This window comes from Aedes aegypti, chromosome 3 (assembly GCF_002204515.2).
Source record: "Aedes aegypti strain LVP_AGWG chromosome 3, AaegL5.0 Primary Assembly, whole genome shotgun sequence".
NCBI lineage: Eukaryota > Metazoa > Arthropoda > Insecta > Diptera > Culicidae > Aedes > Aedes aegypti.
Genome location: NC_035109.1, coordinates 212,399,143 through 212,426,634, shown reverse-complemented (window position 1 = coordinate 212,426,634; position 27,492 = coordinate 212,399,143). Strand labels below are relative to the sequence as shown.

The window sequence follows — 27,492 nt, the reverse complement described above, 5'->3', positions numbered from 1 at the left end:
TGTTTTATACGTCTATGAATGATGATTGCAACTCCTCCACATGCACCGTCAAGTCGATCATTACGATAAACAAACAAAGTTAGGATCTCTTTTGAGTTTAGATCCAGGTTTTAAATACGTTTCGGTAATAACTGCTATATGCACGTTATTAACCGTAAGAAAATTAAACAGCTCGTCCTCTTTACCATTCAGAGAACGAGAATTCCAATTTAAAATATTTAAATTATTATTTAGATCCATTAGAAAAACGTAATCCAATAACAATTTTATTTGTAAATTTTACACCTACTTGGACTGCTTCAGTCATAGTGGTGGCTTTGAACATTGCATCAATCATTAGATTCAATTGTTCAGTTCGAAAATTAAAATCAGAGGCAGACATGTCATGTGATTTCCCATTAGAATTTCCGGTAGACGAAGAAGCGGAATTACCTGTGGCGTTTGGGTTTTTTTCATTTGATTTGAAACAAGTAGAATGGGTACCCATGGATCGAACAGGGGAGGAGTTCAAATTTCCTGCTACGATATCGGCAAAGGATTTACCGTGGGTAGATATATTCGAAATTGAAAGATTCGAACGGCTACCCGACGGATTAAAATTAGTTTGTAAATGAGCATGATTATGATCTTCCTGATGGGTATGATTCATGATCAAGCGATCGTTAACTGAAAAATGAGCGTTGTTCGATACTCTACCAGGCGAATTGCGGAAACGACCGTTATCGTAACGGATATTATCTTTCATCTGCCTGGCACGAGCCTCAATGACCGTTTTGCGTGAAGGGCATTCCCAAAAGTTAGCTATATGAGGGCCCTTGCAATTGGCGCATTCAAACTTTCTGGTATCTTCTTTCACAGGACAGACGTCCTTAGCGTGAGAAGAACCTCCGCAAATCATGCATTTAGCATCCATGCGACAATTTTTTGTACCATGACCCCACTTTTGGCACCGACGGCACTGAGTGGGGTTCTGGTAATTTCCTCCAGGTTTCTGGAAATGTTCCCATGTCACACGGACATCGAACATAAGTTTTGCTTTTTCTAAAGCTTTAATATTATTTATTTCTTTTTTGTTAAAGTGAACTAAATAATATTCTTGAGAAAGCCCTTTCCGAACAATGTCAGATTGGGTTCTCTTTTTCATAATGATTACTTGGACTGGGGAAAATCCAAGTAAATCATTTATTCCATTTTTGATCTCTTCAGGTGACTTATAGTCACTTGAGAGACCTTTCAAGACAACTTTGAACAAACGTTAGTTTTGTTGTCATAAGTAAAAAAAAATTGTGCTTCTTCTCTTCAAGATGTCTGAGAAGAAGTTCACGATCTTTAAGAGTTTCCGGCAAAACGCGACAGTCTCCTTTCTTTGCAATTTGGAAGGAAACCTTGATTCCCCTAATGGAGTTCAAGATCTCCTGCCTAAATCCCCCAAATTCAGAACAACTGACCACGATAGGCGGCACTCTTTGCTTCCTCACTTGAATCAAAGAGCCTGGGCTAGAGGCTGCTTCGATTTGGTGTTCGGAAAATTTGTCTAGAGCATCGAACTGATTGCTCATTTCGATACAATTATTCATTTCACCCTTGGAAGAAAGTTCGCATTCCGGGGAAGCGTCCTTTCTTCTATTCTTGCCACGTGTAGTGACAGTTTTAAAACCCACTTTTTTGGAAGGAAGTAGTGAATTCAGAGATTCACCCTTCCTTTTGTTAGTTGTTGATACCATGTTTAGTTAATAAACGAGAACGTGACCTTCGAGAGGTTTTTTCCCAAGACGGTGTCCAATAAGGATTACCACCGCTAGCTTTCGCCAACGAGTCCAACGAAAAATCGAAGGCACGGGTCCAAACAAGGATCGTAAAGGGATCAATAGTAGAAAAAATAGTACTGAAGTACTGTTTTAGTAGCACTGAAAAGTATCGTTTTTAATTTTAGCACTGAAAAGTACTGTTTATATAGCACTGAAAAGTACTGATTTATTGCTTTAGGTAGTTTTTAAGAAAACTTCCAAGAGCAGAGAGAATTCGTGTACGCACAGCACGAAGGTACGATGCGCACTGACCGGACCAACATCCAGTGAATGAATGTTCACCGGATGAACATTGAGTGGATGAATGTGCAGCGATAGTGTTCATTTTTGTAAACACGGCCCGCAGTAAAAATTTTCTTCCCGCTGGAAGTTGCGGCGTGACGTCATCGTAGATTAGTTCATGAAGCCATATTAAAACATCTACTCGAAAAAATAAAATATACAAAACCAAATAAAAATAAGAATATTTCTCATACTGGTGCACACGGCATATCGCGTTCATTCTTTGTTGAACTCGAAAACAAAGATGGTAGCCGCTAGCTTTCCCAGGAGCTGCTGTACTTCAAAATAATTAGAGATTGATTTCAAGGTATAAAATGTGTTAAATATCATGAAGTCCTATATCATTTAATATTTTATACATATCTCTTACTGTTGGCATAGGCCTACCCCATTAGGCCAGCGCGTTAGTCTATACAGGTAGGACTCGATTATCCGGGATTCGATTACCGTGTACCCCCGCTAATTTGAACGGTACCTCATGCAAACCATCGGGGCTCGTTTTTAATTTGAACATCTAGTCACCCTAGAACAGAAAATATGATTATACTAGAGAAACGCGGAGAGGATTTTGACTTTGTTTATAAACAATATTTGCAATGACAATCAACAATGGATCAATGCACGAGTTCACTAATTTGACGTTTGAGCGGTGCAGAATTCACTTGTTGCCATGGTCTCGTAAATAACACGGCACCGCTCAAACGTCAAATAGTGAACGCGTGCATCGGTCCATTGAGGTCATTCAAACAAAATTATAGTGTGCGTGTCATCCTGTCAGTCGCCATAAGAAACCAAGCTTATCAATGACGTCATCTTTGTATCGCTTTTCACTAACACACATCCATCGTCTCTTTTGCGTAACATCTCTTTGAGTCGCATTGAATTTGCTCGATTGGAACCACGTTTGACGGTTCGATTGGAACCTTTGGTTTCAGAATTCGCGCTTCTCTATAATAAACAAATTCTCTGCCCTAGAACTGTGTTTCTGGTTACCTCTTTAACTGTTTTGTTTTGATTCTGCGTTCCGTTCCATTATCCGTACAAACTTTGAAGACATGGCTCTATACAATCAAGCATAAGAAATTCAATATTCTTGCATGGTTTTAAATATTGGCTTATTATAAAAAGTAAGTTTGACACATTTCCGATTACGAATATTTGCGAAACCAAGCCAAATTCATTGAGGTGTCTTAAAGGGAGATGTTTTTCGACCTTTATGACGGAAGAGAAATGTCTGTACAATCATTGGCGTAAATACGGAGGGGCTAGGGGGGGCTTAGACCTCCCTAGAAAAGTTCAAGCCCCCCCTAGAAAATTTCAACTCTTATGCTAGGTATACACTTTACTTAAGGGATTTTTTCGATCAGATGAGTCAAGCCCCCTCTAGATTTGAGTTCAAGTTACGCTAATGTGTACAATCCACTGGAATTGAGCCGTATAATTTTCTATTTCCAGTTTAACTTGAAGCCATTATGTTGTTGGATACTTCAAATAATAAAAGGACATTTGGATTCATCTCCTTTAGATTTTAGGGATAACACATCTTCAGTACGACTAGCGGCCCTCAGGAAAAACGTCTCCAAAAATTTTAAATTTGCCTATCTCAGTAACAAGCAATCATTTCGAAATTTTCCAAAGTTGTATTTTCTGTTAACATATAGATGTATTCTTAAAGGCACACGGACATTGATTTTTCATTGTTTTCAATGCGAGATCATCTTTCCCATATTTTGCTGTTCGGATAATTTGCGGACACTTTGTAGCGTTCCATTTCACTTTACTCCGTTCCAGGAGCTAAATGACGTTTGAACCATTTTTAATCTGAACGATGTGCAAATTAGCGGGGTACAAATTAAAAAGTGTTCAGATTAAATGTGGTCAAACCAACGGGGGTACCCGGTATCCAGAATTTTAGACTCGATTATCCGGAATTTGATTTTTGATGTTCTTGTTTTTCAAAGTGTATGCATACATCTGAGATAATTTGGTATTGCAATATACAACATGAACGGTTTTGCAGTTTTAAACGTATTTAAGAACAGGGGGGGTTTGAAAAAATGGTTTTTGTGTATGCTGGTCAAAAAAAATGTTTTCTACCCCTACCGTTCCTAGAAATAATTTCTGAGTTGACTGTATATATCTATAGATAGTCTTATAAATTAACGTTCTATTCCATTCTTGGTTTCATAAGACTATAGGCCCAAACGCAATGATAGCGGAACGGCAACGGAATGCGGAACCGGTTCGCCAGCATGAATCACACCATCTCGACTGAGCTGACAACGAATGAAATCGAACCAACACTGAGTCGATAAGCTTGTTGTAGTTCATGCTGGCGAACCGGTTCCGCATTCCGTTGCCGTTCCGCTATCATTGCGTTTGGGCCTTATCTTGTGTAATTTGAGCTTAAGATTATAAATTTCAATATATGAATTATACTAATCCGCGTTGAAAAATAGGTTAACCAACTTGCAAAATTCAAATTTTCATCCATATTGTCACGCCGGAATTCGATTAAAGCACTTTACTGTAAGCATAAGAATCGAGTTGCGATTTACGACAAAGTGGATGAAAATTCGATTTTCTCGAGTTGGCTCACCTATTTTTAACATATCATAGTCGCGAAAAAATGTTGAGAAAAGTTGTGAAGAACGCTTCAATTGGTGCAGGTTTTACGTTAGGAGTGGTCAATGAATTACGAAGGGATTGATTGATGAGGGGGGTTTCGGATTTCTTACGCGTTATACAAATTGTCTTCAATTTTCATACAACAATCTTGCTGCTCGGATCTAATATCACAATCTGTTCAAAATAAAGTATTAGTAACAGTGGATTTGATGACAAATAGAAAATATTTATTCTTTAATGCATTTAAAACGCAATTAGCAAGCGGAAAATCAGCAAACACGTGTCAATTTCGGAAGCCATATTGAATTTCTGATAGTGAAATGCCTGTACCGAGAAAATTTGCCTCTCGTGGTTTTTCACATTGATGAGCAATGGGGTTCATAAGCGTTCTTATAACATTGAAAATGAATAGTTATGAAAACATTATACTAGTCGTATAAATCTCAATAGCGTCGTATGAAATACACAAGTGTCTTATGAATCTACACGCAAAAAAATTGTGCGGTAAAAACTACCATTTTAGGGGGTTAACTTAAGCGCTCGCACCGGCAATTTTCAGCAGACCAGAAATGCGCTTGATTTTACCATGTCTGTTGTCGAAATCAGATTGTTGTAAATTATTTCTGTCAAATGTACCAGTAATGTGGTGGGATGTACCGTAAACATAGTAAATTGGTCTGAAATTCCATGGTAGTTTCAAGAATGGGCGTAGTCAGCTACAATAGTAATTTTTACCACAGAATTTTTTCCCGCACGCAAAAAAATTGTGCGGTAAAAACTACCATTTTAGTGGTTTAACTTAAGCGCTCGCACCGGCAATTTGCAGCAGACCAGAAATGCGCTTGATTTTACCATGTCTGTAGTCAAAATCAGATTGTTGTAAATTATTTCTGTCAAATGTACCAGTAATGTGGTGGGATGTACCGTAAACATAGTAAATTGGTCTGAAATTGCATGGTAGTTTCAAGAATGGGCGTAGTCAGCTAAAATAGTATTTTTACCACAGAATTTTTTCCCGTGCGTGTACAAAAAATAATAAAAAACGCGTTCATTAGTGTGATCTTATGAAAATCATGCGATATTTTTGCCTCAGTGTAATCTCTATATTGTTCACAACCTTGCGAGCAAGTCCACAGCTTGGTAGTACACTCCAACCTCTTTTTACGACCGTTTTTTTACCGACGGTTCGTTTTACGACCACTTTTTTACGACCGAAATTCAGATTAACAACCGTTTTTATAAATGATCAATATCTTAATAAGTATTCAAAATAGAGAATCATGATGTTCAGCAACATTGTGCAGTAGTTCAAGGGCTAACATATGGTGGGCATTGAATTGCGGAATTCTGCCACTAGGTGGCGCTAGTGAGCATCGAAATTTTGTTTTGCGGATATCTCAGGATCCTGACCACTTAGAAAGATGGCGGCTTCGGCAAAGTTGTTCAGTAGCTCAAGCGCTATCATAATAAAAGCTATGAGATTCAAAATTCTGCCTCCAGGCGGCGCTAGTGAGCATAAAACTTTTGTTTTACGAATATCTCAGGATCCTGGCCACTTAGAAAGATGGCGTCTTCGGCAAAGTTGTTCAGTAGCTCAAGCACTACCATAATAAGAGCTATGAGATTAAAAATTCTGCCACCAGGCGGCGCTAGTGAGCATAAAACTTTTGTTTAAAAATCTGCCACCAGGCGGCGTGCATGAACCATTTTTTTGCGGATATCTCAGGATCCTGACTACTTAGAAAGATGGCGTCTTCGGCAAAGTTGTTCAGTAGCTCAAGGACTATCATTATTCTAGCCAAGAGATTTGAGATTTTGCCACCAGGCGGCGCTAGTGAGCATAGAACTTTTGTTTTGCGTATAGCTCAGGATCCTGGCCACTTAGAAAGATGGCGCCTTCGGCAAAGTTGTTCAGTAGCTCAAGCGCTATCATAATAAAAGCTATGAGATTCAAAATTCTGCCACCAGGTGGCGCTAGTGAGCATAAAACTTTTGTTTTACGAATATCTCAGGATCCTGGCCACTTAGAAAGATGGCGTCTTCGGCAAAGTTGTTCAGTAGCTCAAGCACTACCATAATAAGAGCTATGAGATTCAAAATTTTGCCATCAGGCGGCGCTAGTGAGCATAGAACTTTTGTTTTGCGTATAGCTAAGGATCCTGACCACTTAGAAAGATGGCGTCTTCGGCAAAGTTGTTCAGTAGCTTAAGCGCTACCATAATAAAAGCTATGAGATTCAAAAATCTGCCACCAGGTGGCGTTAGTGAGCAGGAAACATTTGTTTTGCTGATATCTCAGGATCCTGACTACTAAGAAAGATGGCGTCTTCGGCAAAGTTGTTCAGTAGCTCAAGCACTTCTTCTTCTTCTTTCTGGCATTACGTCCCTACTGGGACAGAGCCTGCTTCTCAGCAGTGTTCTTATGAGCACTTCCACAGTTATTAACTGAGAACTTACTGTGCCAATGACCATTTTTGCATGCGTATATCGTGTGGCAGGTACGAAGATACTATTTGCCCTGGGAAGTCGAGAAAATTTCCAACCCGAAAAGATCCTCGACCGGTGGGATTCGAACCCACGACCCTCAGCTTGGTCTTGCTGAATAGCTGCGCGTTTACCGCTACGGCTATCTGGGCCCCTTAAGCACTATCATTATAAATACTATGAGATTCGGGACTTTGCCATAAGGCGGTGCTAGTGAGCATGAAACTTTTGTTTTACGAATATCTCAGGATCCTGGCTACTTAAAAAGATGGCGCCTTGGGCAAAGTTGTTCATTAGCTCAAGGACTATCATTATTCTAGCCAATAGATTCGAGATTTTGCCACCATGTGGCGCTTGTGAGCATAGTCCTTTCGTTTTGCGGATAGCTCAGGATCCTAATCACTTAGAAAGATGGCGCCTTCGACAAAGTTGTATAGTAGCTAGAGCGCTATCATTATAAAAGCTATGTGATTCAAAATTTTGCCACTTAAGCAGTGTTGCCAGCTACGACGAAATTTTGAACCTTTCATGAAAAACTGAATAACAGTTGAAGAGTATTGCTATGTGTTGCTTAGCATTCTATTTTTCTGTTCCGTTCAAGTTTTATGGTTTTGATTCCTTCTTTATTCTTCTTAAACAGTGTTGCCAGCCACATGAACATTTGTGATTCGGCCGACTGTATGGCACGCAACACTTCCTTCAACTTTGGTGAACATTCGGTATCGTTATCTTTAAATTTTTTTGGTATTTGCATATCACACCCCCATAAAATTAGCTCTTTTGATAACAATCGAGCAGTGTTGCCATCTATTACAAAATATGAAACCTTGAACGGCCATTTTGGAAAGTTCTCAACCCATGCTTCAACTTTGCCGAATATCTCGAATCAGTATTTCCGCATCTAGACGTTGCATTTTTCAAAAACATAATTGTAACCCTGATTTTTTTTACGACCGATTTTTTTACGACCCCCCGATAACGGTCGTAAAAAGAGGTTGGGGTGTATGCCCGTGCCTAGAGAAAGTCCCGCTCACTATCTTTTAATGTACCCAACTCATGGTGGGTCGCCTAATAGCGTTTCTAATCAAATAACTGTGACATGTCATCAAAAAAGAAATCAGACGAACAGTAATTCCCCTCTCTTGTGCGTTGATACTCCCGATCTGGAAGCAAAGTACTCAAACGAGAAACAGCATCCAGATCGGGAAACCAACACTTGTATATTTCTGCATTCATTCTATTGCTGGATATTTATACTTTAGCCAAATTAATAAGACTGCTACACTTAGGCAAATGTTTTCTTTAAATGTACGATGCTGTTGCGCCTAATACCTCCCTGCTCCTTATATTCCACTAGGAATACAAATCCGGCGTTCCCTAGCCGATTACTCAGCCTTCTCTTCGAATTCAACACGATGCTGTTTACGGTGATCGCGATCGCGATTTTGGTTACGGTTACCACGGTTCTCTCGGTTATCCTGACGGCGGTTGCCGCTCCAGTTTTGATTCTGGTTTTGGTTGCGGTAGTTTTGGCGATCACGGTTGTAACCTTGATTTCCACCACGTTGGAAGAAGTTGCCTTGCTTCATTTCGAAGATACGTTCATTGGAGTCGACCAAGTTTGTGACCTTGTCGGAGAGCTGCATAGACAGAGCCTGTAGGCGTGAAGGTTCCGAACGATGCAAGACCACTGTTTCGGTCGGGTCGTCCAGGGATGCCATCAGTTCTTCGTTAATGATCATCTTGCTGATCAACGAATGGACCTTGCTCTTGGGAAGTTCAAACATTTCCGCCAAGTAAGGCACACTAATCGAAGCGTACACATTGGAATAAGTGAACAAATAGGTGCGCAACGACTCTTCCTTGATGAACTTGATCAGCATTTCACGAACGCGATCGGCTTCGTAGAACAGATCCCAAACTTTAACATTCATCTTCTTATTGACGATGAAGGTGGAACAAGCATTCCAATTTCCGTGGCGCATTGCTTTGGCGGCAGCAACTACATGTTCACGCATGGATTCCGGTGGACCTGTAAATTACGTAAAAAAAATCATTAACACTGCATAGGGGTACATATTTGTAATATAAAGTACCGACAGAGCCAGAAAAAGAACCTAATATTCTACACCTCCATGTCTCAGCTAATAATCATTCAATTTTCATCCTTAATAAACCACTGCCACCACTTACTAACCCGGACTTTATACAATCATTGCTTAGAGCTAACCGCATAAATACGGTACAGAGAAAGTTCCCTTCGCCAATATATTCCGAATCTACGTTAAACATTGAGCCACAACCCACGTTTTCAATAATGATAGTGCTCTAGAACTATTTTTAAAACGCATTTGTAATGAATATGGAAATCATTTTTGGTACACTCTTCAATTTCTTCGGGATGAGCTGTCATGTGAATCAATATGTCATTGTGCCTGTACGGAGAAAATGAAGTACTCAAAAGTGAGTTCATTTCACTCAATTCCGGGGCTTCGTGCGTTAACCTAATTTTGAGTTGATGGGGTAGAAGTTGTTTTCATTTGCAGCCATGCCAAAAAAAAAACCTACTGACTAAGTTCTTTTCACTCAACCGTCAGATCAAATAAGGCGGCATCCACAAATTACGTAACGCTCGAAGGGGGGGAGAGGGTAGACTCCAGCGTTACGACTCATACAAAATTTAAAAAAAATCCATGCAAAAAGCGTTACGGAGGGGGGGGAGGGGGTCGAAAATTTCCAGTTTTAGCGTTACGTAATAAATGGATGCTGCCTAAATCAACTTCCAGTACTATGCCACTTAATCAAATTTGAGGTAACGCACAGAGGTTAAGTTTTTGGGAGCTGGACCCGCCTTGCTCAAAATTAAGTTGAAAAATACTCAAATATGGGTTTTTCGTTTTCTCCGTGTATGGATTTAAATTTTTTTTAATCAGGTGTACTACTCATACTTAGTCATACCTAGAACATTACACGTGACATCGAGTAAAGATAACGAGTTACAGATCTATGAATGTATGATGTATGAAATTTTGAATGGACCAAAAATATCATCGAGTTGTGGAGAGTCGACTTTAGGAAATTTATGTAATCGAGCGGTTTTCCAGAGTACACGGAACCTTTCTCGTGTAAACCTAAAAAGTTCTAAATTCATCCACAATGTGGAGCTATTGTACGTAAATACTTTCAGTACGAAGTAATGGGAGAATATCTCGGAATCTTAAAGAGATAGGAAATTTCTGTCTCCGAGAAAGTTCTGAAGTGTCAGCACAGGTTCCCCGAAAAAAACTTAAATTTCACTGAAAAATGTTTAAAAGCTTGGAAGATGTCCTGGATGAATCGAAATCCCTAGAAGAACTTTTGAAGAAAACCATAAAACAATTCTTGATGAAATCCCTGAAAGGATCGACTTCCTGGAGTAATTCCTGAAGCAAATTTTACGGGAATTTCTAAGGGTATTGCTGAAAAAATCCTGATGGAATCTGTTAATGGTTATGTTAATGAAATCATGGAGAAATTCCCTAGGAAACTTCCAGGAGGAATTTCTGTAAGAATTCCCGAAAAAAAACCGAAAGAAATCCAAGGAGAAATACCTTAAAGACGCCATAGAGGAACTCCTAATCCTTGGAAGGGTTATTGAAGGTATCTCTGGAAGAAGAAATCCTAGATGAATCTCTGTGGGATTTTCTGAATGAATCTTGAAGAAATTACTGGACAAATTCCTGAGGAAATTCTGAAAGGAATCCCTAGGAGAATTCTTGAAGGGATCTTTGAGGGAATTTTTGGGAGTTCTGAAGAAATATCTGAAGGAATCCCTGGGAAGATCCTGAAGAAATTGCTAAGAGAGATGCCTTCCGGAAGATCCCTAGAGGAATTTCTGAAGCTATTACCTTAGAAAGATTTTCTGAAGATATATTTCCGGGGAATTCGGAAGTAGTAATTGGGGGCCTAATTGAAGGAATCCTTGAGAGAATTAGTAAAGGAATCTTAGAGGGGGTTCCTGGAAGAATAAAAGGGAATGCCTCAAGGAATCCCTGGACTAATTGCTAATGGAATTCATGGGTGGATTACTGAAAATATCCCTGGCTTCTTCTTCTTTCTGGCGTTACGTCCCCACTGGGACAGAGCCTGCTTCTCAGCTTAGTGTTCTTATGAGCACTTCCACACTTATTAACTGAGAGCTTACTATGCCAATGACCATTTTTGCATGTGTATATCGTGTGGCAGGTACGAAGATACTCCATGCCCTGGGAAGTCGAGAAAATTGCCAATCCGAAAAGATCCTCGACCGGTGGGATTCGAACCCACGACCTTCAGCTTGGTCATGCTGAATAGCTGCGCGTTTTCCGCTACGGCTATCTGGGCCCCTGGCTAAATTCCTGAACGAACCCCTGGGATTTTTTTAGGAAATTCCCAAAGGAATGCTAGAGAGAAATTCATATGGGAGTTTAAGGAAGAATTCCCGATATAATATCTAAAGGAATTCGTTGGCAGGCTTAATTATACTATATGCCCAGAGACAGCAAGAAAATTTACATAACGAAAAGATCCTGGATCGACCGGGAATCGAACCCAGACCCCTTTAGCATTACTTTGCAGGCCTTAAAGGCCACTGAAAAGATGTTCCGAACGGATTTCTGGATAATAAATCTTCGAGCTGTTTAGTAGAATACCTATAAGTAGATGAAAAAAACCGAATTTAGTACTATACCATTTAATTCCACTAGAGTTTGTATCCTTTAACAGATACGTGTATTTCGACCTCAACTGTAAGGCCGTCTTCAGTGGATTTCTGGAGCTATTCTTGAAGAAAATCGTGGGACTTAATGTTGTGTGAAATTCCTGCAAGGATCAAGCAGGATTTTCCCGCCTACAAGGTCAGAATATAGGGTAACCAATATATTTTGGACCCCCTGGGCCGTTTTCCTACAAATTTCCTAGATTAAATCAAAAGGCCAAATCAATTCGCAAGTCATTCAGAAAGATAGGACTATTTCGCACTTGCATCAACCGTGTGTACATGGAAAATGTATTTATTTTATCTGAAATTAATTAAAATGAATAGGTCCTCCTTGCAACCGTTACAACACGTTACACACAGAAAAAGAAGCCGTCAGAATTTTTTGAAATGTAAACAAAAACTTTTTTCAAATTTCTGGACTAAAAGCGTAGTTTCTTCGCTTATCCATTGTCAATCGATTAATTAGACTATGGGAAAGCATATTATACAACCAGTATCGTAGACTTTGTCCCCAATCGATAATAAATGCCGGAGGTCCAAAATATATACTTTGAGGGTCCAAAAGTATTGGTGTGTCCAAAATAATGAAAAACACTGCTTCGCAATTCTATTATTTTCGACGTATTTTGGATCCTACATGACCGTGTGGGCATTTTTATCTCGTAAAGGAAGTTTTTCTCTACATTGTAGCATGTTTTTTGAATTGGTTACGCTGTGCAATTAATTAATTGTGACAAACTACCAAAATCACTTCCTTAGGGGGTCCAAAATACTACTGTTACCCTAGGCTACACATTTATAGAATTGAAATTACCAGGTATTTCCAGGTTTCAAAAAATAATTCTTCAAAATACATATATGATTACGAATAGTTAATTTAAGACTAATAACAATTTATTTTCAAAGATAGGTACCAGGAAGTAATAACCGGAGAAAACGACGAAATAATCAGGACAAAAACATCTGGAGGGTTTTTTAGAGTAAACTCTGTGAAAATCACTGGAGGTTGTATCGTTGGAGTACTCCAGGATTTTCTGGACCAAATTCCTCTTAGCACACATTGAAAATCGCTGGTAGCATCCCTGGAAGAGTTCTTAAGTATTCCAGCAGGAATCTCTGGAAAATCAGTGAAATTCCTGAAGCATTCCTCTGGATCTAAGGAAAATATCATTAGGATCTTGTGCATTAGTCTCTAAAGGATTCTCTAGGGCCTCACTGCATTAAGGCAAAGAATGACTTTAGACATCATTTTGATTAAAATGTCTTTGGAAACCTTAACCAAAACTAAATAGGTACATGCATTGAAATAGTCTCCCAAGACTCTAACAAGAGACCTGCTTACATGAGAAATATAGTATTCTTCGTATCTACTGTAAGTTTTGCTCTTTTTCTACAAAATTTAATAGTTTTGTAGAACAGACGAAAATACATTTTTGTAAAAAATGGAATGTTCTCAACTGTGTTTTACATGCTCATGAGCGACTGGAACTGGGACTTGAGCTTGCCTTTACTAATTAAGAATGTATTTGGCAATCTCAATTTCCTCGTCTTAACATGTTTTATGCTGAGTGTATAAAAATCATTTAAAAAATTGCGAGACTTTGAGATGTTAATCAAGTAGCGTTTTGATAGCGCCGCAGCCGAAAATTGTTTTGATTGAATAGATTTTTTGTTACAAAAAATAACATATTCTGCCATGTATTACTGCTTTAAAATAATCTCTGAAGCCGAAATTCCCCCCAAATTCCAGGTTTCTTCCAGGTTCTATAAAATTCTCCGAAAATGTCAGGTTTAACAGGTTTTTCCCGGTAGTGGACTCCCTAATGTTTTAAAGAATTTCTGGAAGAATAGGGTCAGGCGGGGCAAGATGAGCACCCTAAGGATAAGCGCGATTTAAGCCTACTTAAACGTTATTATTTTGGTAAAATTGGTAACCATCCTTATCTTTTACATTATTACTTTGACCTCCAACCATTAAAAGTTTTAAAAAGTGATAAATAGTTTTCCAAATAACACGTTAAAAAATAGCTTTTTTTTATCATCGGTCAAAAAAACTGCGGGGCAAGATGGGCACCCCTATTAAACGATGCAATTTACTAAAGAAAACTGTTATTTTTCAATGTTTGCAATATCCCGAGATATTTTCTTTAATATCAGATAATATTTATCTTCAACTAGCTTAGTTTTTAAAACTTTTATCAGAAAATAAATAACTTTTCATAAATTGCTAAGATTTTACTTAAAAAAAAACGATTAAATTTGTTGTTTGTTTGTATATTTTTTAGAAAATTGTTTTGTGCAAAGAAGATACCGTAAGTCAAGCCCACAGCTAAATGTGGTTCTATAATTTCACACTTTTACCTAATTTTGAACATGGTGCTCATCTTGCCCCAAGGGTGTAAATTTATTAATATAATCAAAACAATTGAAATATTATTTAAATTTGATAAAAAGTTTTGCTCCTGATTATCTACAGAAGATTATTCTATAGCTATACGGTCAAAAACGAATGAATTAATTTGTTTACGCAACAAAAATATCACTTTTAAATTAACAAATCTTATATGAAAAGGTATAATAGGTTCGTTTGTACGGGTGATATAGAATGAACTTCACGCCTTGACTGTAGGTTGTCGAATGATATTTTATTCTCTCAACTGGTTTGTCGAGACCCATAGAGAACGGAACGCGGAGTTACTGTGTGTGGTCATCAACTTGGGTGACCTGATTAAAATATGCTTATGTTGTTTAACTTCGCGACGGATGTTTATACCGGCGAATTAAACAACTGAGCATGGGTAAAATATTGTAAGCACAATGTTGCGCAAGCAACACTGCAGTATGAAAGTATTCATACTACACCTTCCCCCTTCGGGAGGAATAATGTAGCAGATCGAAATTATTCCTTAGTGAACATTTTAAACGCTTTCTCTATGAATCTCTTGGTATTCTTACATTTAATTACATTACATTTCATGCTTATTTTTCCTTTTCTTTTTGTATAATCATTTTTTTAACCGATTTTTATGTACTGTTTGTTTGTTTCCTGTAGAATCTTCTATTGTTACGTTTGGGTGATTTTGGTTGATAATTTTGAAAGGTCCACTGTATGCCTGATCTAGTTTCCTACGGTTTTCTTTCCTGAGCCAAACGGTATCACCTATTTCAACGATTATTGGGTTTGTAGTTGGTTGGTTATTAGCAATTCTTTTATATTTTACGGAATCCAATAATTTACTTGCTCTGGCTGCTATGGTTTGCAATTTAAATTTTAATTCAGATACATAATTTTCAAAGTTATAAACTGGTTCGACCGATTGAGTTTGTTGAATAGAAGAAGGGTAATTTGGTTGGTAGCTTAGCTTAGCTTAGCTTAGACTGACTACACATATCAATGGTTGCTATTCCGTGATTGACCGAGGTCAGTGAAAATGCACAAAGAATCAACTAGAAGATCGGCTGGGATTGGCCAAAATCTTCTTCAGTGTGCATAATTCAGTGCCTCTATTTATACATGGTCAATAACGGCGCCGGCCACGTCCTTGCAGTCAGGTGGGATTGGGGGAAGGAATGTTAGTGTGTAACCTTTGCTATTTGGAGACCGTGTTTGCCTCTGCATCTCCACAAAGGTTACTGGGAGGGATGTTTGTTAATGGGGAGGATCGTTGGGTCACAGGATTCACTTTGATAAGTGATTAGACCATGATAAATAATTATTTGTGAGCTATAAATATGCTTATATGTAAATATAAAATTTTCTATTTGGTGTGAACAATATCTATGTAGAGAAAAATTATGCCGACACTTGAGGTGACGAACTTATCAAAGTTTGTTGAATAAAGTGAACCTTTCGCAAGTCTACACTCGTAGTGTCGAACCATTCAAAGTTTTTTTTAATTACAAAAATAAAAGTAAAAGGAAAAAGGTGTTTTGAGTAAAAAAAATTTGACGTAAATAATTTATGAATCAGAGTTTATGTCGACACTCACAGTGACGAACATTTCATAGTTTGTTTAAAAATTATTAAAGGTGCAATCATACATATTTTATAGATTAGATATAGTAGCATGAAACGAGCTCACCAATTGATCCGTCATCCTTGAGCAGCAACAATCCACTTTCAGCTTCACTCGTTTGCTCGGCTATATGAAAACACACAGAGAAAATAGGCGCGCGTCCCGAGAGGGAAAACAACTGACGACTGCTCGGGCTTTCTTGACGCACTGCCAAGGAGCAAGCGTCAACGTCGAAAGATCAAAAAGAACTTATCGAACGCGGCACTTTTTCACTTTACTCGACCGATGCGCGACATGTTTGATCCTGCCCTCATCGCCGGCCCCCGCAGGAGCAAGCATCAAGGTCGAAGGATCAAACACAACTAAGCGATCACGCCACTTTTTCACTTTCACTCGACCGACGCGCGACATGTTTGATCCTGTCCTCATCGCCGGCCCCCGCAGGAGCAAGCGTTAAGGTCGAAGGATCAAACACAACTAAGCGATCACGCCACTTTTTCACTTTCACTCGACCGACGCGCGACATGTTTGATCCTGCCCTCATCGCCGGCCCCCGCAGGAGCAAGCATCAAGGTCGAAGGATCAAACACAACTCTGCATTATATTAGTGATGCTCATAATCATGCAACAGATAAGGAGAGAAAAAGAGAATATAGGAACAGTGATTAGTAATGAGTTAATTATGTAGTTTTGTTAGAATTATAAACAATTAAACAGTAGTAATGAATAGCTTATAAAATGACTTTGCAGCATAGCTGAGCCTTTCGGATCGTAAGACCGATGTATAAAAATAATTTGTTTCGAAATTGTCCGCGTGGTCTTCTAGTACCCCTATTAGATAAGAATCAGTCATAGACATACATACCGAATGCTCGCCATGACCCTATGACCAACATTTGTATATGTATAGCCTTAGCTGATGTGGCTTTTCTAATAGGTAGTTCTTTCACTCATTGATTGTCTTCAAAACCTTGTCAAGTATAGAAAATTGATTTTATTTCATTTATTACTACATTGAAGCTACATTGTACTTATTAAGTATTAGGTATTATTTTATGTATGTATCACTATTGATATTATCAAGGCCAGAATTCCCAGTGAGTGAAGAATTTCATAGTACTAGAACACCATAGAAGATCGCTTAACATTACCTAATCATGGAACGGCTTTTTGCTCTATTATTTTAAGTAGATGCTAGTGTATTTTAAGTAGAACCCGGTGCACGCGCCCTGTTGGTTTTCGAAAACCTCGTAGAAGATTACAAACCGTCAATGGCATTCCCAATTACTACCCCACATTGCACATTCAAGGGTCTGACTGTGCTCCTCACCCACCCTCAGTTTGTAATCTTCTCGCCAGTTTGAAATTATATTTTCTCGAAGTGAAAGTAATTTTGATGAGTGATAGTACTATGCAGTAGTTTAACCAGAATCTTTAGGTCAGAAGACAAAATCTAAATTTTGTAATAAAAAGGTTGCCATTGCTTTGAAATTCACCCAACATCTAATCAAAGCTACTAACAACAGCGATCAATTATCAAAACTCACTGGAAAATATAATCCCAAGCCCAGGGAAATTGTACTTTAAATTTCATGTAAAAATCAATAAAACCAGTGTTTTATACAACTTTGGCGACCTGTAGTGAAGAAACGAAAGAAGACGAGACTTTTTTCAAGACGGTGTCCAAGAAGGATTACCACCGCTAGCTTTCGCTAACAAGTCCAACGAAAAATCTAAGGCACGGGTCCAAACAAGGATTGTAAAGGGATCAATAGTAGAAAAAAAGGACTGAAATAGTAGTTTACGGAACAAGTTGCAGAATGATGATTTTTACAGCACGAGTCGTAAAATTATCCTACGAGGCTTGCCGAGTAGGATAATTACGACGAGTGCTGTAAAAATCGAGTTCTGCAACGAGTTACGTACCACTTTTTTCGCAATTTCGTAAAAGACCACTTGAGGGTATCAGAAATTATGTCGGAATGCATTCACCATTATTTCACAATTTCTGAAAAATTGTTGTGTTATGATTCATTACGCAACCCAAAACAGTTACGTAATGAGAAAGCGTTGCGTAATGAACAGCCCGATGCTATACAGCCATGTTTTCGAGTTCAGCATCAAACTCAAGAACAACAACGTACATTGGCGTAATTATATTGGGGAAATTTTTCTCCGATATTTAAATGTGTTTCACGCTAACCATTTCAACTCTAATTAACTTGCTGTACTGCGAACGAAAAGTTTGCAATCGTTTATTTGTGCTTATATAACTGTTGTTGTGAGAAAAGAAAATTTTCGGCAAAAAAGATTTCGCCTTCCTCGATTGTTAGTCTTTAAACGACTATTTGTTTACAAACATTGAGTTGTCAGTGGGAACCACTTCCCAGTGGGAACCAGAGATGTTTGCTCGTTATTTTCCAATGGGGTTGTATAGGCGGTGTCAGGAGGCTGGTAATGAATCATTACAGCACTGGTTTCAGTTAGGTAATTACTATTCCCGCACTGCTACTTCAGTGCAGGAAAGTAGGCCGTTTCATGACAAATTGGCGTGATGAAAAACAGCCTATTACGATGAGAAATTGCAAAAAATACTGTACCAATTATGGATGCAATATGTCAACTGTATGGATAAAAATCCAATTTGACCCGCGTTTCTAAAACGTAAGCATGACTTGCTGGTGTTAATTACTAGTTTGAAGCCTTGAGAAACAGTTGAATTAAATATTGTTGGTACTAAATTGACTTTAAGCTTCTAAAATTTAGTTTTAAAAAGCGTTGTCTTTGTACCAATTATGGCAATAGCGTTCCTTGCATTCGACATAAAAGTGTACCAATTATGGACTATCGAATATTTGCACGAAATGAACTCAAACGCCATCCAGAGCGAATGATAATGCAACGCTAATATTTAATGAAGAGATTGCACATAAATTTTTCCAAAATAATTGTGTTAAATAGATGGTACAGGTCGGACTCGATTATCCGGAGTATCGATTTTTTTTCACTCCGGATAATCAAATCCTCCGGATAATCGAATCACTAAGAAAAAATTAAAATATTCGATAACAGAACTTTTAATATTATCTTTTTTGTTGTTTTATTTATATGATGCAGTGGCGTAGCCAGAAATTACTTCTAGGAACAGTAGGGGTCTTTACAAGAAAAATTAATGTTTGACCAACCTACACAAACCACTTTTTCAAACCCCCCTTATCTTAAATACGTTCAAAACTGCAAAACCATTCATATTGTATCTTGCAATACCAAATTATATTATATTTATGCATAAATATTGAAAAACAAGAACATCAAAAAACAAATTCCGTGATTGAAACATTTTAGTGATTGAGTACAAAACATAAAGATAATGCCTTACCGAACCGTCCCGTCGTGGAATTCACCCGTAAACAGCTGTACTTTTTTTATTTCACTGATCAAAAATATATAAACAAACCGCCTCCAGAGTATCGGAATAATTGGGCTCTCATACACTCTTTGTGCCAGTTATCGACATAGTGGAAATAACACGATTTCCAACATAAAACAGTAGATTTGATTGCTAGCCAGCTAAATTTGTTCATTTATTCTCACTAATAGAAAACCAAAGTGAGATAAAAAAAAATGCTTCGATTTTATGTACAATTATTTAATTTTATCGACAATTTTTAAATACCTTAAAATAATGTTTAAAACCCTGTATAAAATATATGCTTAGGCATTTTTGAATTACTGTTTACTTACAATTAATTAAAAATATAGCTGACGTTTTCCTGGTGATCACTTTTTAATGAATGCAGTTACAAAACAGGTACTTTTCTATCAATTCCAGTATCGTGCACTAGCAGATGTTTTTGCCGCCTCTCGCCAGCACAGTCGCTCGCTTCCTTCTACTTAGCCACCGTTAATATCCTTCACCTAGTTCCACCTGACTTCAATCCGTTAACTGCCACTCATTCTATTCATAACTTCTCCGATGATAAAGAAAAAAGGCAAGAACGCACCGATTTTTTCGCCTTCCTCTTTTCTATCTCTTCATTCAGCACTCATTACCGAGTAGAAAACTTTTACAGCAAGCTAGCACCCCGATTGAACGTCTTTGATGTAGATATCATTTTTCCCATACAAGTGCATTGACTCGGCGGTGCGAAAGCAGAAAACTAAAAACTTGTATTTTTTTCACTACGTTTTTCTTTTTGCTTTATCCCGTTGCTTCGTCGGCTTCCGCTGCTGCAAGACGTAAACACGAAAAGCTTCGCAGACTTAACACTCACACATTGACGTTGGCATTCTTTTGATGGGGGACAACACTTTTACCACTCACACAGCGATATTTCCAATTAGACCAACAACTTCACCTTTCATCTCCAAATGCAATCGGAAATTAATTTTCGCTTTTTCATGAAAGAAATCCACTTGTTTCGTCAGTTTGTATAATTTGCACAACAACAGCACACCGGGGATGTGTAATTTTATAAATTTTAGCTATTCACATTCACTTTGCAGCGATAAATTAAACCGAAAGACGGACCGACGTGAACACTTCTTAACGCAACGATCGCCCGAACTGAAGTCAGAAGAAGGGTAATTTGGTTGGTGACCGAAAACTAATTCAAACGGAGTAAATTGATGGCTTGAGTGTGGAGAGGTATTATAACTGAATGCGTAATATGGGAGCCATTGATCCCAATCATCTTGATTTGAATTGACGGTGCCACGTAAAAACTCATTCAAGCACCTATGATTTCTTTCTAAACTTCCAAGCGTTTCATGATGGTAAGCTGTGGAAAAGTTGTGCTCTATGTTTAATAGTCTATTGATTTGTTCAAAAACTTCATTCCTATACTCTGATCCCATGTCAGATTTAATCTGTCTCGGGCATCCGTGCACAAGAATGCAATTTTCTACAAATGCTTTGGCTAATGTTTTTGCCTGTTTGTCCGGTAACGCTGTGATTATGATATACTTTGACAATTCACATTGAGCTGTTAGGGCGTATCGATTTCCACTCTGTGATTTTGTGAAAGGTCCTATTGTATCAATGCTAATTGTATCGAAGCATTTCATTGGTGTATTTGTTTTAGTGAATGCTTCTTTTGTGTGTCTATAGTGTTTATTTTTTATGCACTTAATGCAATTTCTAACATAAAATCTAATACTATTTAGCATATCGTTCCAGTAATATCTGGAACGTAGCCTTTTATATAATCTAGAAACACCAACGTGTCCTCCAGTAGGGGTATCGTGGTATTCCTTAATAAGCTTATTGATGATTTCTGCGTTGGTAATAATTTGTGCAGCTGTGTACAGCACAATTTTTGAGAATTTAAGGGTTTTATTACAGATTTCCTTAAAAATCTGCATATTTACTTGTTGAAATATCAGGTTGTTGTTTGCAATTGCGATTTTTTTGATATTCAAATTTTTGGCCATTATATCCACGTTTTCTAAACATGTTTTTAATATTTCGATATCGATTGTGTAGCAATGAATTTGCGCTAGAGCAAAATCATTTTTCATATTTTTGTTCATGATTCTAATATTTATTAGGTTGTTGTCAAATTCAAAGATTAACTTAGGCATGTTGAATGCATCCAAGTTATTTACAGACTCATAAGCACAGAGGTGATCAGTCTCATTCACTGTATGGTTCTGTGTAGCGTCATATCCGGGTGTTTTTCTCTTTAACATGGATCTCGTTTGAACTGGCAAAACGGATAAATTCTTGAGTTGTTCAGAATCGATTTCTATGCGTGATAGTGCGTCAGGACCAACATTTTCCTTTCCACTAACATGCACGACATCGAAATTGTACTCTTCAAGGTCTACTCGAATTCTTGTCAGCTTCGAAGCAGGATCCTTCATGGAGAATAAATAGACCAGTGGACGATGATCTGTTTTTACTAGAAATCGTCGCCCATAAAGGTACGGTCTAAAGTGTGTGATAGCCCAGTGAATGGCTAGTAATTCTTGTTCGATCGTAGCTTTATTTTGTTCACCCTTGGTAAACGTTCTACTCGCGTATGCTACGGGTAATTCGACATCTCCATGTAACTGCGACAAAACTGCGCCACATGCTACTTTGGAGGCATCTGTACATAGTATAAAAGTTTTGCTAAAGTTTGGAAACTTCAATATTTGTGGTTTTAATAAATTTTCCTTGAGCGACTCAAATGCATCATTGCATTGTGTCGTCCATTCAAATTTTACGTTTTTCTGCAGCAATTTATTGAGAGGCGCTGCTAATTCTGAGAAATATGGGATGAATCTCCTATAATAGTTACAAAATGCGACGAATCTTCTAACTTCGTCCGCATTTTTAGGAGTAGGATACTTAGAAATGACTGAATATTTGCTTTTGTCTGGTTGAATACCATCCGCGGAAATGTGATGTCCTAAAAAAGTGACATCAGCACAGAAGAAATTACATTTCGATGGATTCAGCTTTAGATTATAGTATCTTAGTTTTTCAAAGACGTGTTCCAAATTTTTCAAATGGTGTTCAATTGTGCATCCTATGACAATAATGTCATCAATGTACAAGAAAGCACACTCAAGTGGTAATCCACTTAAAGCAATTGTCATCATGCGCTGAAAACTGTTCGGCGAAATATTCAGGCCGAACGGTAAACGCGTGAATTGGTAGTGACCGTTGCTTGTGGAGAAGGCCGTATATTGTTTGGAATTATCTTCCAGGGGGATTTGATGAAAGCCTGACATTAAGTCAAGCGTTGAAAAATATCGGGCTCTACCTAGTTGATCGAGTATTTCATCGATCCTAGGTAGTGGAAATTTATCCGCAACTATTTTTTTATTAAGTTGCCTGAAATCAACAACAAGTCTCCATTTAGGGTCACATGTTGTGGATTTCTTTGGCACCAATAAAATCGGAGAATTATACGGACTAACTGAAGGCTCAATTATTTTGTCCTTCAGCATTTTGTCAATTTGTTTTGACGTTTCTTCACGTTGTGATTCAGGAGTCCGATAATTTTTTATGTATACCGGGCTGGAATCCGTTAAGTTAATTCTTTGCTCATAAAAATTGTTGAACGACAATGCATCACTTTTTAGTGCAAAAATATCATTATATTTTCTGCATAAATTTACAAGCTGTGGCTTACATTCCTCAGGAGTGTTTGAAAGATTTAACTCCTTTTCCAATTTTTCATTTCGGTCAATCTTGTCAGTAAACCTAAAGTAAAAATGTGAAAATTTTCCAGCGGTATTATCGAATCATAAAATTTGCTGTCAATTTTCACCACTTCGTCAGTGGTATTTATCAATTTTACAATTTGGTTACTTGCATTTATAATAGAATTAGCACAGAATATTCCTGGTTTAATTTGTAGTGAGGGCATAACAAAATCTCTATCGGCTGCAACGTGAATTTGTCTGTACACCTCGCATCGTGGAGGTAAAACAAATTCTCCGTTCATTCGATCTTCGATAGGGATTTCAAAATCCTCACCATCAGCATTTCCAGTTAAAATCCATGCATCGTAATCGATTTTACAATGAAACTTTGTGAAGAAATCACGCCCAAGAATTCCATCAGTGGCTATGGGGAATTCTTGATGAACAATTTGAAATTTATGCATAACTTCATGTTGGGGATTTATTCTGATTGAAGTGATGGCAGTACCAAATGTATCTACCGTGTGATTATTGATTCCAGTTATAGTGCATTTCTCATTAGTGTTAACGATCTGATTTGAATTAATTTTTCCAGGTTTTAATATAGAAATTTCTGCTCCGGTATCGACCAGTAATAAGTTCATCGTATCGGATAGTCCTAACTTCATGTACACGAAATTGGAACAATTCGATTCGATTTGGTAAATTTTTACTGGCGCTGGAACATGTGTGCAATTGACACCTGACCTGGCTGTGGCATCATTTGCGTATTCTGGTTGTGCATTTGTGTCGGGTGGTTTTGAGTTTGTAACGGTCCCCCGACTCCACCCAGTTGGGGGGCTTGATGGTTTCCCATTTCCGCATAGTAAATGTTATTACGCGGAGGAAAATTTTGCCGATGGTTGTTGTTGCCAAAATTTTGACGCGTGTATTGATAACGGGATCCTCGACCGCCGCGATTGCCAAAATTTTGAAACCTTGGTCCACGGTTTCCAGAGTGATTTTGATATCTTTGATGCTGTGGCGGACCATATCTTTGCTGCTGCGGTGGTCCGTTCCTTCGTCCTCTGGTGTTTGCTCGGTACGATAAAACTTGTTGGGGAGCATCCAAAATGGCGTTTTCACGCACCTTTTGGATGGCCTGCTGTACCGTTGTGAATGACCCAGCCTTCAAGATTATTTTTAAGTCATGATTAGTGATTTTTTTTTGAAGGGTGTCCACGCCTGCTTTCGTTGCCATTTTATGAGCAACGTCGGCGGGAATATTGTCAGCCATGTACAGAGCCGACAACTTAGCTGTTAAAGAATCAACCAAGTCACAAACCTTTTCATGGTCCCTCTCTTTGATGGCATTTAATTTTGCCAATAACTCCTCAGGAGAGGTTTTTTGTTCGCATTTGGCCTTGACATCATTCACTAATGCTGTGATATCGGCATAGTTGTTATTTAGACCCAATCTGGCCTTGCCAGTGAGCCTTGTCCTTAAAAACTTTAGAGCTACTGCTTTATTCGCTGGCTCGGTCAACTCATCTAAAAAAGTTGCTGAGTCAACGAATGACTCAAGTAGTTCTGGCGATCCATCGTACGGCAGAACGATCGATGTTGCCGATTTCAAATCAAACGGCATTATTTGCAATTGTTTTATATCTCTAAAAATATCGATAGCCTTTTGCCACACTTCGATGTTATAATTTTTAATGGCTAGCTTATAATTGTTTTTGATTATGGCCACTAAAAGTACGGCCTGTTCAAATTTTTGCGCTCTTATCCTCGGTGACTTCCTTAAATTGGAATCATCCAAAAGAAACTTTTTTATTGCTAATAAACTATTCAATTCCTCGACCATAACCGTTGAAATAGCTTTTGATTTAATCACCGTGGTTTATTTTATAATATTCTTCATTGAAATTATTCGTTGAAAGGTATTTTCACTTCACCTCCATCTAAACTTATTATTGAAATTACTCGTTGAAAGATATTTTCACTTCACTTCTATCTAAACTATTTATCTAAATCTATTTATGTACCTTTAATACTCGTTGATTCCCGGTCCAGGTCCAGTTACATCAGTTCGAGTTGCATCTTTGTTGTTTGCTGAATGTCTGCATCTCTCGTCGGCTGCTGCTTCGTTGCTTATTAATTTTTACCCAACTATGGGGATGCACTTTTCTCTTCTCCGGCTGCTCCGTATTTTCACTTTTCTTTTCTCCAGGTGTTCCGCATTTTCCGGCTGCTCCGCATTTTTTACTTTTCTCTTCTCTAGGTGTTCCGCACTTGACAGGTGTAGTCTCATAAAACACTTTGTTGAGTTTTTGCTTCACATAGTCACTTCTCTCTCCCATTGACGGGTGCACTTTTCAACTTTTCAACGTTTACGCTGGTGACGCGGCAACTCTGGCGACTCGTTCTGCCACACGTTCGGTGTGGGCGCGGTGAATTTTTGTCAACGATCTTAACAAAACGTACCCAACAGCCACGGCTGCTAGTGCACACAGCGCAACAGTTTGCGCATAGTGGTAATGGTTCTCTGTCGAAGAGTTCGTGATGATTTCATCACTTGAAAACCATCCCATTTTTACTTTTTGTAGTAAGTCCAGGCTTTATTCACTTCACTTGAACCATGGCACGGTCAGCCATATAATAGGTTCGTTTGTACGGGTGATATAGAATGAACTTCACGCCTTGACTGTAGGTTGTCGAATGATATTTTATTCTCTCAACTGGTTTGTCGAGACCCATAGAGAACGGAACGCGGAGTTAATGTGTGTGGTCATCAACTTGGGTGACCTGATTAAAATATGCTTATGTTGTTTAACTTCGCGACGGATGTTTATACCGGCGAATTAAACAACTGAGCATGGGTAAAATATTGTAAGCACAATGTTGCGCAAGCAACACTGCAGTATGAAAGTATTCATACTACAAAGGTAAATTTTTGGACTTCTATGTATTTTGGACAATATTTACGTTGTGCTGTTGATTTTTTTGCTGAAATTTGTGGCCATCATATCACTTTAATTATATTCATCAGAACCCCAAATAATGTATTGAAAAAAATCGGTAGGAACGACACAAACTAGGGGTGCCCATCTTGCCCCGGGTGCTCATCTTGCCCCACATTCCCCTACTTCGTGTGAATTATAACTGATGTCGTTTTATTTGCACCGCCTGCACCGTTTTCCCACCGGTGTAGCAAAAGTTGCACCCAAACCGTTATTTTATCCCGCAGGTAGCACACCGCTTTTGCACTCGATCGCAAACGGTGCAGGAATTTCTACACCCTGATCGAGCTGGGTGTAGCAGGTAATGCACTCTTTTTCCCAATACATGTATGGTTCTTAGCTGTCAGTGGCGTTCTTGTTTTGGTCGTTTTTGGTTGGTTTTGTTGTGAAACAAAAGAAGCAAGATTCATTATTTTCGTTTATTTCCGACTGCGCAGATAAAATGGATTTATTCCAGAAAGAATTCTTTCAGAATGGAAGAATTACTTTTAGCATTTATAAATGAACAACGCTGCAATAAATACAGATTACATACATATAATAGTATGTTTTATCAGTATGTATCTTTATCCAGATATTTTGATTACATGTTTACCAGTATAGGTACACACTTAATCTCAGAATTTCATTTCGGTAAAGTATACTACATAAAAAAACATTTTTTGGACAATTTTCAGAAAATTCGACTGAAAAGAACATTTGCCAACAAAAAGGAATCAGCAGCAGCTGAAGCTGTATGTTCCCAAATGCATCCTGAAATCCCTGCTTCTTTATTTTTCAAAAACAGTTGATTGGCGAGAAATCGACAATGATTTTTCATTGGGTTCTAATGCAATGATCGATTACTCTTTTGCATTATTCAAAAAAAAAACTGATTCACCTTGTGCATCGTGAGCTAGATTCATTGCGCAAATATGAACTTTGATGAAGTTATTATCCAGAGAGAGGATCGATGACATCCTTACAGTGTTGAAATATGAAAATTCTGAATTTTAAATAAATTTTATTGAATTACGAAAGATAGATCATGGTATAAATTCCCAGGGAAATAATTTTAATTTTGACATTTGTGTACACGGCATAGTAATGTGTGGTGAAAACAGCCAGTGCTCTAAGTCCGTTGACAAACTATCCAAAACACAAATTAATCTAATGTTTACGAATCCATTACAACCCATCATTAATAACAGAAACAGCTGTTCTATCTGTTTGATTGATGCTTTCACTAACACCATCATATGTTGTCATAATATTGCACCGAAACCGTTCTATTTTCCGGTGTCAATTGTTACACTTGCGCGGTGCACCGTCGGGATAATCGAAAACGACATGAAATTCATGACCGAATCATGATCGAATGCAAAAAATCAATCGGTCTAAACTAAACGTTCCCAGGAT

The 27,492-nt window shown here is 38.1% G+C and overlaps 1 protein-coding gene and 2 long non-coding RNA genes across 3 annotated transcripts in view; 1 reads left to right on the top strand and 2 right to left on the bottom strand.

The window, feature by feature from the left end:
* Positions 1-8,402: 8,402 nt before the first annotated feature.
* Positions 8,403-27,492, bottom strand: part of LOC5570007 (eukaryotic translation initiation factor 3 subunit C) — a 29,915-nt gene continuing 10,825 nt past the window's right edge. Inside the window, exon 4 of the mRNA XM_001658846.2 lies at positions 8,403-9,233. Within this exon, the coding sequence (XP_001658896.1) occupies positions 8,587-9,233 (647 nt within the window). The 3' untranslated portion in view covers positions 8,403-8,586. The remainder of the gene's footprint in view (positions 9,234-27,492) is intronic.
* LOC110678013 lies at positions 14,412-27,406 on the top strand. The gene is made up of 2 exons (XR_002501384.1): positions 14,412-14,511; positions 26,020-27,406. It is a non-coding gene; the product is annotated as an uncharacterized LOC110678013 (long non-coding RNA).
* On the bottom strand, positions 19,921-20,638 carry LOC110678014. Its single transcript, XR_002501385.1, has 2 exons — positions 20,280-20,638; positions 19,921-20,208 (listed from the first exon to the last, which is right to left on the bottom strand). It is a non-coding gene; the product is annotated as an uncharacterized LOC110678014 (long non-coding RNA).